The sequence below is a fragment of the Erythranthe guttata genome, chromosome 3, assembly GCF_056151865.1.
Source record: "Erythranthe guttata isolate IM_541 chromosome 3, IM_541, whole genome shotgun sequence".
Classification (NCBI taxonomy): domain Eukaryota; kingdom Viridiplantae; phylum Streptophyta; class Magnoliopsida; order Lamiales; family Phrymaceae; genus Erythranthe; species Erythranthe guttata.
Window position 1 is genome coordinate 9,142,939 of NC_142535.1, and position 14,653 is coordinate 9,157,591.

Below are 14,653 nucleotides of genomic sequence, written 5' to 3' on the forward strand. Positions count from 1 at the left end.
GCTAAAACATCGATTTTGATTGTTTTTTTTTTTTAAACTCGTCATCCATTTTCGACACATACAGGTCGAAAATCTCCCTAATTTTCGACATGTATGTGTCGAAAATGGATGACAATTAATATTGTATTGAGTTTCGACACCTAAGTGTCGAAAATGACTACATTTATCGACACTTAAGTGTCGAAAATGACTACAAAATTCGACACTTAAATGTCGAAAATTGTATCAAAATTCGACACTTAAGTGTCGAATTTTGTAGTCATTTTCGACACTCAAGTGTCGAAAAATGTAGTCATTTTCGACACTCAAGTGTCGAAAAATGTAGTCATTTTCGACATCTAAGTGTCGAATTTTGTTCATATTGCAAATTTACTTGTCTTATATTTTCGACACTTTTGTGTAGATCGATTGCACCCATTCATTTACCACGTCAGAAAAATTCCCAACAAAAGAAGCTTTATTGGCATGGGTTCGTGAAGTATGTAAAAGAATTGGAATGGTGATAATGATTGCGGGTTCGAGTGACGGGGATAGAGGACGTAGGACACCGTATGTGATTGTTCGTTGTGAGCGTGGGGGCCATTATGTTGGCAAGAAGGTACCAGGTGAAGATGATCAAAGACCGGGAAAAAGGAGCACCGGTTCAAAGAAATGCAATTGTCCGTTTAAATTGAAGGGGTTAAAAGAATCCAAGGATAATGAAAAGGCTGAGTGGAAATTGGATGTTTATAGTGGTATTCACAACCACAACTTATTCGAAAACTTGCACGGACACTCTTATGCTGGAAGATTATCAAAGGAGGATGTTTCCTTTGTTCACACTATGAAGAAAGCAATGGTGAAACCAAGGGCAATTCTAAGAGCATTGAAGCAAAAGGACCCGTCTAATGTAACTGGTATGAAGAACGTTTACAATACTATCTCCAAGTTAAATTTCAGTGAATTGGATGGGAGATCTCAATTGCAATCATTGTTCGTCAAGTTGAAAGAAGATGAATACCTCTCGTACCATAGATCGAACGAGTTGAATGCGATTACCGACTTGTTTTGGATCCACCCGAAATGCATTAAGTTGGCACAGTCGTATCCGTACGTATTCGTCATCGATTGCACGTACAAGACCAATCGTTACGGACTCCCATTTCTTGAGATTGTGGGTTTTACTTGTACCAACAAGACGTTCTCAATTGCCTTTGCATACTTGGATCACGAAAAGACGGAAATTTTTGAATGGGCGTTGCGTTGTTTGAAGGAGGCCATGACCAGTTGTCCTCGGCCTAATTGCATTGTAACAGATCGAGATTTGGGTTTAATGAAAGCAGTGGCCAATGTGTATCCATCGAGTCATCACTTGCTGTGTCGGTGGCATGTGAACAAGAATATAGTGGCCAATTGTAAGAAATTGTTCCCAAAGGACATCACCAAAGCGATTTGGCCTTCCGTTCACAATATGATAAGCAATGTGCTTATCAAATTTTGTGTACAATTCCGGTATCTCGGGACCTCGGACCGGTTCGTTGCTCGAATCACCAACTTCTACAGTCGAAGGTAGAGCCGGCACCGGATTCGTTGACGAAGAACCCTCTCCAGACTTCTTCTTGGTCGTGGTCTTTTTCTTGGTCGTGACTGCTATGCCCTTGCCTCTATCGGATAATTCCTTCCTCTTCTTACGGTTCGAGACAGTCGGAGGTATACGAGGTTCACGTGATTCTTCCACTGCAAAATAACACACAAATAAAAATTAATATACATAATATAAACACAAGCAAATAAAAATAGGAAAGAAAACAAATTAAAAAAAAAAAAACAAAAAAAACAAAAAAAATTCACAGTTCAAATTCGACAGGTAGCTGTCGAAAATTCATGGGAATTCGACAGCTAGCTGTCGAAAATTGGTTGAATGTTCGACAGCTACCTGTCGAAAACTCATCCAAATTTCGACAGCTACCTGTCGAATTACCAAAATCCCAATTTCAAGATTTCACCTTTTCGACACCTATATGTCGATTTTTGATGAATTTTCGACATCAACCTGTCGAAAATTCATCAAAAATCGACATATACAGGTCGAAAATGGTGAACGAAGAACCGACCCACGAATCTCAAATCAATGCTCAAATCGACTGAAATCAGATGCACCCATTACTAATTAACGATCATTCCAACCTAATACAACCAAATCCTAATTACCCATATCAAACAATCAAATCTTAAATAAATATTAAAGAAAAAAAATCGAAACAAATATTACTTACTATTCGAAGACGACGACGGCGGCGGCTTTGGGCGACGTTGGGCGGCGTTCGGCGGTGTTTGGCGTCGGCGTCCGGCGGCGGCGATGGTTGGAGCGGCGGCGGCGTCGGGCGGCGTGGGAGGGGTGGACGGAGGTTTGCTCGGGTTTGTTTGGCCGTTGTTTTTTGTGTTTGAAGTTTTTTTTTTTCTTTTTTTTTATTTGGTTTTCAAATAGGTAATTTCAAAGAATAATTGATATAATTAATATTTTGTATGAAAGGGTATTTTTGTACTTTTCTTTTTATTTTGGTATTAAAGTAAGAAAAAAACTTATAAATATGTACTCAATTGTGGTTTTCAACTTGGTAGTATTCAAGTAAGCAAAAGTTGAGATTTAAAATAGTTGCCCCCATTTCGAAAACCTATCAACGATCACCCAAATTGTATCCATCCCTTCAGATATTGGAAGTCCATCATTAATTAAGTTCATAGAGATGTGCATCCAAGCTTGAAGTAGCCCGGGGTAAGGAGTGTTCTCATGTTTGCAAAGTTGGCAAGTTGTTCATAATACTTAACCATTAGTTTCATTGCTGGCCAATAGAAGAGACACTGAATCCGTTATTGAGGTGTAGTAGCTCCCACATAAAATATGCCATCATATCTCAAAAGGCCATCTTTGTAACTCAAGTAGGACACATGGAAAGTGAAAGTGATCAACTCCAAAATCATTAAGTTAACCATTACATACCTAATGTAATTTCAAATTTTAAATTAGTTCTCATATAATTTTTAGCAACTAAATTCCACAAATATGAAAATATAATAATGTAAACTCAAACTTATTATTATTTACTAATACCAGTAGTAATATGTATATTATGTTATATTGAAAGTATGATAATATTTTCATATATTATAATTTATTTTGAAAGTCGAAGTTTATTTTCTTAAATTCTTAAATAAAATGTATTTCATATAAAACTCATATTAGAGTTTTTCAGTGACATATCATAAACATGGAAGTGAACGTTATCAAGTTAATTAAGGACTATTTAGAAATAACAAAGTAAAAATAAAAATAAATACTGATAACCAATATATAAGAAATATGTCTACAAATAATATCAAATGGTAGTGAATGACTAAAATTGATTTTATAATATCGAGGTTAAATAAATTCTTAAATTTCATTAACTATCGTTATTTATGTATTTTATGAGTATAAGTGATAGTATGATTTAACGATAGTCAATCATTTAAAAAAAAAAAAAAAAAAAAAAAACCTTAAATACATTATAAGGTAATAAATGAGAATATATGTGACTTACTTTTTAGTAATATAATTTTAATGTCAAGGACATGTTAATATACTATAATAGGTTTAAAAAAATCGTTATAGTTATTTTTTTAAGACATTAAATTTCTACAATGTTTTTTCTTTAAAGTTATATTTCAAGAGTTTTGCAATGATCTTAATATTATAAGCATATATATATATATCCTCTTGTTTTAAGTGAAGCATTAGATAACTAAAGTAGTTTCAAATTTTAAATTAATTCTTACATAATTTATATTATGTAAATTGCACAGATACAAAATGCAATAGTGTAAACTCAAACTAATTACTATTTAATAATACGAGCGATAATATTAATATTATGTTATATTAAAAGTATGATCATTTTTTCATATGTTATAATTTCTTTCAGAAGTCACAATTTATTTTCTTAATTTTTTAAAGAAAATTTATTTCATTTAAAACTCATAATAGAGTTTTTCAGTGACATATCATAAACATGTAAGTGAACGTTCATGAAAAAAAGAAGTTTACATGAGTATTAAAAACTTAATGTACTTTTGATTTTCAAATTGGTGAACTTTTCATTGTAGATGTCAAGTTAATTAAAGAATGTTTAAAAATAAGAAAGTTAAATTAAAAATATAAATAAGAAATAGGGGTAATATGCATGACATCCCTCAAATCAAACCTAATTAGACGTGAATGACAACCTCAAATAGAATATTTTAACTAAATCCTTAGTTCTAAACAAATTTTGACATACATTCTTTCATTTTCTTTTAACCCAAAAATACCCTTAATATACCTAATAAAATATCACGTGATTCTCTCATTCTCTCGTTCTCTCATTTCTCTCTCTCCCCCTTTCTCTCCTCTTTTGCGCCACCCAACTCCTCCCCTTCTCTCTCTTTCTCTTCTTTTCGTTCTATATTTTTTTTGTGCCACCCAACATCTCCCCTTCACTCCCTTTTTTTTCATTTGTTGTATCTTTTGTAGATCTGAATTTTTGATGTTTTGAGGTGGAGAACAACATATCTGTCACCAGCGGTAGTGGCTATTCCGAAGGAGCTTTGCTTGGTGGCCTTGCAGTCCCCGACTCTCCTAGGGCTGGTGGGATGGGGCGATTGCATCACCCTTTGTGCACGTGGTTAGGGGGCGGCAAGGAAGGGTTGGCGATGTGTTTCAACGACATTGGTCTGTTTGTTGCACGTTTTCGACGGCGACAAGGGCTGGGTGAATCCATGGTAGGTGTGTGTTTAATAGCTTACGAGGTGAGGACGGCTTAACGGTGGTTGGACTTCGTTTGTTGGCGGCTCTCGGGTTCAAAAGGGTGATTTTAGGATTTTCAGAACAACATCAGTAGTCTACGAGTCTGACGGCGTTGTGAATCGAAGGGTCGGGGCGAAGGTTGAAGAGAGCGGATCTAGGGTTTCAGAGTGACTATAGTTGACTACGGATTACTACAAGTGACTATGGGTTATTACGGATATATATATTCAGAGTTGTCTATGTATTACTACACGTGACTATGGGTTACTATAGTTGTCTACGAGTTACTACAAGTGACTATGAGTTAATATATATGTATATATATATATATATATATATATATATATATATATATATATATATATATATATATATATATATATATATATATATATATATATATATATATATATTGTGAAGTTGAAGTTGGATATATGACTTGGATGACTCTATATTATGAATCATATTCTGCATTTATCGATAAAAAAAAACAAATAAATAATAGTTAAAAATGTATAAAGCAAATTAAAAAGATATCAATTATTAATTTTCAGTATGAGACTAAGAAAAAAATACGAAAAAGAAAAAAACTAAGAAATGCATTATACGTCAAAAAAATTATAACAAAAATGTTAGATACAAAAATGAAAATGTTATATGTAAATTAATAAACGATAAAACCAGTTTTAAATATTAATTGGTGCAGATTTCATATTTTATATATGGAGGGCATTTTTTGAATGAACTTTGTAAAAGATGTGAAGCAAATGTTTAGTTGAACTTGTCATTTAGTTCTAATAAGTTTTGTCCTTATATCTTAAGGCCCCTAAGAAATATGTCTAGAAATAAGAAAAAATAGTTGTGCATGACTAAAATTGATTATAAATATTGAGGTTAAATAAATTCTTATATTTTATTTACTATCATTATTAATGCATTTTATTAGTATAAGTGATAACATGATTTGACCATAGTCAATTATGTTAAAAAAAACATAAATCATAATAAGTAAATTAATGATAATGTATATTACTTATTTTTGGTAATATAATTTTAATGTCAATGACATGTTAGTATACTAGAAAATATGGTAAAAGTTCTATTTTTTTTCTTGTTATTGTCATTATTTTTAGGGGAAACTACAGATAAATCCCTAATCCAAAACTCAACTCACAGATCAGTCCCTAGGTAGTTTCCCCAAGCAATTCAGTCCCTACTCACGCGCCTAACATGCAGTTCAGTCCCTAATAAAATGTGCAAATACTAAAATACCCTTTACTTTATACTAATTTTACATAACTTCTTTACAACTTCCAACGCGCCGTTTGTGTTACACGCTCTTTCCCCGTTACATTTCAAAAATCAAACAACAAAAAAGAAGCTAAAAAGGCGCAGAAAAAAACCACCGTTCAGTTATACCCATTTTCAGACCAAGAAGAAACGAAGAACAGAGAAACAACAAAGAAGGAAGAAATTACGAAGCACGAAGAATCAACAAACCGCAGAAAAATAATAAAGCGAACGGAAAAATAAAAATAAACAAACCCATTTATAAACAATGGTGAAGCAGGGCAAACAACAAGGTTTGATTTTTTATTTTCTTTTCATTTTCTTGGAAACAGACCCATTTGGGTGTTTCTTAAGCAGGGCAAAAAGGTTTATTTGTTATAGAATTTCATGATTTTGAACATATCCACTCATGGGTATTATGCCTCGACTTTATTCGGTGTTTCCCCTAATCATTAAATCGGTTCCAATATTTGTTGTTCTGTTGTTTGGGTTTGCAAAGATCATTTATTTGTTGTCAAATTACATGATTTTGTAACAGTTTTCTCATGGGTATTATTATTCGGTGACATTAGCATGTCCCCAAAGCATTTTGAGTCCTAACAAGGGTTTCATATAGGATATGGGAAAGAGGCTTATTGTATTGTTCGTACTGGTTCTATAGTATGTGTCATGCGCAGTAATGGTATTAATATGTGGTACTCGAAGTATAATCTTTGATGGTTCTGTAGTATGTGTCATATGCCACAATAGTATTACTAGTGCCTTTGAATGGTATTACTAGTGACTTCGGATGGTATTGACATGTGGTACTAGAAGTATAATGTTTGATGGTCCTGTAGTATAAGTCATATGCCATAATAGTATTACTAGTGCCTTTGAATGGTATTACTAGTGACTTCGGATGGTATTGACTTGTGGTACTAGAAGTATAATGTTTGATGGTCCTGTAGTATAAGTCATATGCCATAATAGTATTACTAGTGCCTTTGAATGGTATTACTAGTGACTTCGGATGGTATTGACATGTGGAACTTTATAGTACGTTGTATTTGTTATAATTGTATTTGTTTTATGTGTATGTAATTGCAGGAATTGTTGTAAAAGAAGATTGCAGCAAGCTATCAATAGGCTGCAGGTGCTCACCGTTCGCCTTTCAAACAACTATGGAAGGTGTGAAAAAAGTGATGAAGAAACAACATTATGAAGTACTGAAGAAAAATCCATTCTATCACTACGTGGACATGCCTAAAATAAACCACAGCTTCCCTAGGGTTGTGTCTCTCATGCAAGCGTACAATGCAGAAGATCGGGCCTTCTGGTTTGGGGGAAATACTATACGCTTGGAATTCACTCCGCAGCAATTATCTATCGTATTAGGGCTGCAGTACGAAGGCGTACCGGTGGATGTGAATATGGATGGCAGAGACACTGATTTCATTACACGAATTTTTGATGGTAAGTTATCATTAATGACGAGGCCATATATTGGTTATAAACTGGAGGCCTATGCAGTTATGACCGATCAACAATCTGTTGAAGATTTCAGCAAATTGTACACTATTTATCTGTTTAATACTATTCTACTGCCAAAGGGTAACAAAACGTTAGAAAGGTGGGTTTATCCGCATGTAGAAGATGTGGAGGTTTTAGGGTCTTTTGCATGGGGAAAGTTGGTATATGATACTCTTGTTGAGAATATGGAGATGTATCTGAAGGGGGGGTTAAAGTATTTTGATGGATGCACTATCGGCTTATTGGTAAGTGATATCTAATAGTGAATATATATTATATTATATTGAATATACCAATTAATAATGATTCCAAAATACGCAGGCATGGGTGCATGAAAGGATCACGCCACTAGGGGTTTCCACCTGCGTTTACAAATTTCCCCGGTTCTTCCGGTGGCGAGACAGCAAAATCCCAATCGATGAAGAAGCAGCTAGGTTGCTTTTTGATCAGATAAAACAAGTACAGGTAACACTTTGAGTTACAAAATATATAATGTATTAGGTATTTGCTAACAAATTTTTTACGTTTATTAGGTTATACCATTTTCTGTGTACCCAAAAGAGAAAGCGTTGCTTTCTCCGGTTTTGGAAGTAATTTCTGGTCCAGTTGTTGGAATTAGTGCTGATAGGTTTGTTGAAATAAATTCTGAAGGTAGTGAAGATGAGATTGAAGACGTGGAAGCAACACCTGTAAGTCATTAATACAATAAACCCTAAACTTCATACTTCCGTTCACATTGGAACATACTATATGTCAACTAATATAATACTATTGTATAACATGTTTCGTACTATTGTTTTTTTTAGTTGCAGCATAAGAAGAATAACATAAAAAGGAAGAGGGGGAATGTAACAGAAGAAGAAAATAAAGAAAAAAAAATGCAGAGTAAGAGAAAGAAAGAAAAGGAGATAGAGAAAGAGAAGGAGATAGAGATATGGAAATAGCAGGAGAAAGAGAAAGAGAAAGAGAAAGAGACAGAGAGAGAGAATGAGAGAGAGACAGAAAAAGAGAGAGAGACAGAGACAAAGAAAGAGATAGAGATAGAGGCAGAGATAGAGATAGAGGAAAGGGAAAAAGAAGGAGAAAAAAATGAAGTAGAGGGGATGGAAGGTGAAGGAGAACGAAGTGAAGAAAGAGAGAGAAATCAAGGAGACGAAAGTCAAAGTCAAAGGCCAAAGTTCCACGCGTGCGAGGACGAGGACGAGGACGTGGTCGTAAACAAGTTCCTGTGTCCAAGGTTTCGGTTTCAGTCCCTGGGATCAAGGTATTTATGATTATATTAGTATTACATTATTATTATTTTTTGTCATAATTGGTGTGATTTATTCGTTATATAGAATGCCGATTATTACCGGGGAAGAAAGGACTACGTACGTCGTGACCAAATATCCGAAGAAGAGAGGATATTGTTGGATATGTTCTTGGAAAGTGTTGATTTAGGGTAAGAGCACAACCACCTTGATAGTACATGTTAATGTCTTTAATGGTATATGTCAAGTGAATACATAGTACATGTTGACTGCATGTTATAGTATGTAGTAACTTTGTACATAGTATAAGTTTACTTATCCAATGGTACATGTTGACTGCAGTTATAGTATGTAGTAACTTTGTACATAGTATAAGTTTACTTATCCAATAGTACATGTTGACTGCATGTTATAGTATGTAGTAACTTTGTACATAGTATAAGTCTACTTATCCAATAGTATATGTTGACCACATGTTGTAGTATGTAGTAACTTTGTACATAGTACAAGTTTACTTATCCAATAGTACGTGGTTATGTCTTACTGTAGTGAAACTATTGTGGAGAGAGACCCACATCAATTGACGGGAAGGCATATGTGCGAACTATTATTTGATGAAATGCTGAGTGCAGAACACATAGATTTGTACTTGAATCTATTATGTTCCGAATCTATCATGAACCAGCATGGACATGAGATTGATTACCTTGACTCCCCTGCCCAGGTATATAGTGGTTTAACAAATATTTTTGCATACATTACAATGTTTATCTAATATTCTCTATTATGTTTCGTAGCAAGAGTTAATGTCGCGACCTCGGGTGGACGTAGAAGGAATGAGCGATGCCAAGTTTGATCGTCTTCTCAATGATTTTACTATTTTTGGAACGATGGCTTTTGACAAGCTAAACACAGCAAATATCTTCAGTAAAACATTTGTGATGATACCTATCAATTCCAGTGAACACTGGTTCCTGCTTGTTCTGAACCCAATAGATAAATGTATTTACCATTGGAACTCCATAGACTATTCTCCGAATTTCCCAGGAATTGCGAATTATGTCGTAAGCCCATATTCTTGTAATTAGTTATTCTTTATTCTTGCGAATTGTTGTAGACTAATATAATATTTTATTTTCGTAGGCCTCGTTTTACAGCAAGGTGATTGAAAGAAGGTCTGGGTTGGAGATACAATCGGAAGCTAAATGGGTTCATGGATGCAGGCAGCAGGATGGGAACCTTGATTGCGGCTTGTTTGTCTGCATGTGGGCATATTGTCATGCTGTAGACAGTGAAGATATTTCGTTTAAGGCAAAAACTTGTGATATCAAAACACTTCGCCCAAAACTAGCAGCTATCTTTCTGAGGCATCAGGGAGTAGAAGTGGAAGCTAAATATGAAATAGATCTGGCGTTATTGTGAAAAAACTGGGAGTGGAAGTGTTTTGGGGTTCTTGTGTTTTTTTGTAATTAATTAATGAACAGGTGAATGTGTTATTATGCCATAAACAATCTGTCCTTTTGTTGTAGAGCTAATAATACTATTGATTAGCTCTACTCGTACTTTTTCATTGTATACATTGTACTATATATGTTTCGATGAAATGTACTTGCCTTTTGAACACATGGTACTTTATTTTGCGATTAATTAGTTTGTATAAAGAATATAAGCGTACCATAAAAATGAGTAACAAATACTTTCTAGTCCATTCGAAGATACCTTGTCAACAATAGACTTGTACTTATTTGATGAACAAAGCGTACTTCACATGTGTATTCACGAAAAACTTACCATAATCGATGTTGATCGACTCCCACATTGTCTCCATTATTGTTTTAGATGATTATTTTAAGGTAGGTGAGCATTATTGTTGCGTTTGGAATACAAGATCCCATAAAGATGTTGAATTTCATACATGATACTCATATACTATACCAATATATTCATACAAGTCTACAATGCTCAAGTGTAAAACTAATATTTTCCTCAATTTTTACCATAGTCGATGTTGATCGACTCCCACATTGTCTCCATTCATTCTTAATAGTCTTAAACTGAAGAGTTGTGTCTTAAAATGCGATCATATGGATGCATTGGCCCGACAATAATATATAGAGTGTAAAAATACTATATGAATGGCAAACATATACTGTATCAGTGAACAAATCGTACTATAGTTACGACTCACGTGTACTTTACCAGCATATTCAATGTACTTAATTGATGAATAAAGCGTACCATATTTTTTGATGAATTGAATTGTACCAATTTCATTGACGTTTTAATGATCAATAAGTACGGGAGATGCATAAATTATGTTTTAGATGATTATTTTAAGGTAGGTGAGCATTATTGTTGCGTTTGGAATACAAGATCCCATAAAGATGTTGAATTTCATACATGATACTCATATACTATACCAATATATTCATACAAGTCTACAATGCTCAAGTGTAAAACTAATATTTTCCTCAATTTTTACCATAGTCGATGTTGATCGACTCCCACATTGTCTCCATTCATTCTTAATAGTCTTAAACTGAAGAGTTGTGTCTTAAAATGCGATCATATGGATGCATTGGCCCGACAATAATATATAGAGTTTAAAAATACTATATGAATGGCAAACATATACTTTATCGGTGAACAAATTGTACTATAGTTACGACTCACGTGTACTTTACCAGCATATTCAATGTACTTAATTGATGAATAAAGCGTACCATCTTCACGAATAACCCGAACTTTACCAGCTTATACATTATACTTAATTGGTGAACAAAGCGTACTATATTCATGAATAACCCGAACTTTACCAGCTTATACATTGTACTTAATTGGTGAACAAAGCGTACTATATTCATGAATAACCCGAACTTTACCAGCTTATACATTGTACTCTTATGTTCACTAATTAAACAACAGTACATAGGTTTTACATAGCATGTAGACTGCAAATATTACTAGATTCAACACTATCAAACTATATGAACTACTCCACCTTCAGAATTGCAATTCTTCACTTCACTTTCTTGATGGACTTGGTTCATCGACGCACTTGTAGCTTCATTTTCTTCACGATTTGAGTTGGAAAAAGTTTGCCCAACTTCAAATGGTTCACACCAATGGGAGTAGCCATGGTGTGGGCAACAGTAAAATAACCTTCCGGGATTCGAAATAGTTTCTGAAACCATGATTATTGTTTTCTTCCCACAATCAAGACGCTTGCATTTCCCTTTTTTGTATTTTAACCCACTCATTTGAGTTGTGCTACTCGAAGAAGCCATGAATTAGAAACAAATGAGCCTATGTGTCATTTATGGTCATATTATGACTTGACTAGTTCTGACAATAAGCAACGGCTATATTAGTTTGTAACGGTCATAAATTGAGTAAGTCTATCTCATAGATTTAGTTTGTAACGGTCATAAATTAAGTAAGTCATACCATCCTATCTCATATCCAATACCATGTGTAAATAAAAATAGTACCATTAGACTGAAAATGATAAACCATCAATGAACAGAGTACCTAATACATAGTACAAACTACAAATAGCAAAAACATAGTGAAAATTAAACATAGTACATAGTGCAAATTAAACATAGTACAAAGTTCAAATCAACATAGTACAAATCACATAATAATAAAGTACAAACAGCCAGTTTTCATTCACTTCAATCACTTGAATAACATAATGGGCAATCATGTAAGCTCTCCTCCATCTTGTCCTCCCTGATGAAAAACATAAAATTTACATTAGAAACAAAACTAGTTAGTTTAAGTAACACAAATGCAGACAGTATTTACATTAAAAAAAAATTGCTAGTCAGATTGGTTGTGTGCAAGTACGACGATTGTGTCCAGGCTTCCCACAACGAGTACACTTCAGTTTACGAGTTTGCACTTGTGAAGGAATTCTTTTTGTCTTTCTACGTCCCGGTCGAGTTCTCGAATCTGGTGCATTAACAAAGACATCGGGCGGAGCATTACACGCATCGTACAAGTCAAAGTCCTCATCAAACGAGGGAATTGGGTTAATCGTGAATTGATATACCTGTTTGTACGTATCAATATGAAAGCATGGATCAACAAACTCATATACTGAGTATCCTTTTGACTCCAAACATGCACATGCATGTTTGCATGGAAGTTTCTCTAATTTCCATGCTTTACAAGAACAAGTCTTGTGCTGCAAGTCAACCTTATACGACTTGTCCTCATCATATACCTCAAAAGCGGTACTACTTGATCTACAATATTTTAAGGAACGAGCGGCCATATGATTGATTGTTAATCTCTTTAGAATTTTCTCGCACAATATGCCAGTCATTGCCAAACTTTTTCCTTGTCGTTTAACTAGCATCTCCATTATTTTGATCCGTATGTGATCAATCATGGATGGAACATGCAAAGATCGGGCATCTTTAACCCAACCATTCCAATTTTCTGCCTGATTATTGTTCACGATTCCCCATCTTTCTCCAGAAAAATAGGCATTGGCCCAATGATTTGGATCAGAATTCGAAATAAATGATGCCGCGAGAGGCATAGATTGCACTATACGAGAAATAGTTGCATCGAACTCCTGCCGAGTAGGGGCATATGCAGCATTATGTAAAACACTCGCCCAATATAACTTGTTGTGCAATGGGTACTTCCTCAGGACCTATATTATTTTGAAACATGTTATACAAATGTATGAAACATGCTATACAAATGTATGAAACATGCTATACAAATGTATGAAACATGTTATACAAAAGTATGACACATGTTACACAAATGTATGAAACATGTTATACAAAAGTATGAAACATGTTATACAAAAGTATGAAACATGTTATACAAAAGTATGACATGAGGTGACAAATGGTACGTTCCAATTTGCCTTTTTAAAGAGAATCAAAATACCTGAGTTCTAAAGTTATCCACCAAGTGTCGCAAACAATATGCATGGTGGCTACTAGGAAATACCAACGGGACGGCTTTAAGAAGCCCCGAATGACGATCAGAGAAAATGGTAAAAGATCTATTGTCATTGTGACGATCTAGAATTTGTTTCAATTTAATGCAAAACCACTCCCAGTTTTTATCATTCTCAGCATCAACAATTGCGTATGCCAATGTATATAAGGAATCATTTGGATCCTTGCACACAGCAGAAAGCAAGCATCCTTTGTACTTATTTTTAATGTGAGTCCCATCCAAACATATCATCGGCCTACACCGACGAAAGCCGGAAATAGAATTCCCAAAACTAATAAATATTCGAATAAACTTTTGAGTAGCAGGTTCAATCTCATACTCTGCCATGCTACCAGGGTTATGCATTTTTAATGCACGACAATAGCGTCTCAGTTTATCATAACATGTCGTCTCATCACCATGGATATCACGCATTGTTTTTTCTTTACCCCTCCATGCTGTGTAGTACTGAAGCTCCAGACCATAATCGTCTCGGATATCTTCTAACATACCACATGGTTTGTAAGCTGGCTGCGTTCTCAATTTTCGTTTCATAATTTGGGCAATCCATGTAGCATCGGCTTTATGATGACCCCTTGTACGAAGAGTAGCATCACCACAAGTGTGCTCAAGATTGCACTTGCGAATGCTAAATAACTTATCTGACTTGTACAATGATGCATAAACCCTCCATTTGCAGTTTTCGTCAATGCATACTGCTATGATCTTTTGTTGATCATTTTTCATGTACTTAAATGATCGATTATTAGCAATAGAATAGTTTTTCAGCATATGCCTAAAATCATCAGGATCTTTAAAAAACTGATTCTCC

General features: G+C 34.5%; 1 protein-coding gene across 1 annotated transcript; it reads right to left on the reverse strand.

Annotated features, from left to right (window-relative positions):
* Positions 1–12,346: 12,346 nt before the first annotated feature.
* LOC105970635 (uncharacterized) lies at positions 12,347–14,292 on the reverse strand. The gene is made up of 4 exons (XM_088815195.1): positions 13,768–14,292; positions 12,706–13,522; positions 12,513–12,588; positions 12,347–12,401 (listed from the first exon to the last, which is right to left on the reverse strand). Exons 1-4 carry the CDS (start codon positions 14,254–14,256, stop codon positions 12,347–12,349), a joined length of 1,437 nt encoding a protein of 478 aa, XP_088671321.1. The 5' UTR covers positions 14,257–14,292.
* Positions 14,293–14,653: the final 361 nt, after the last annotated feature.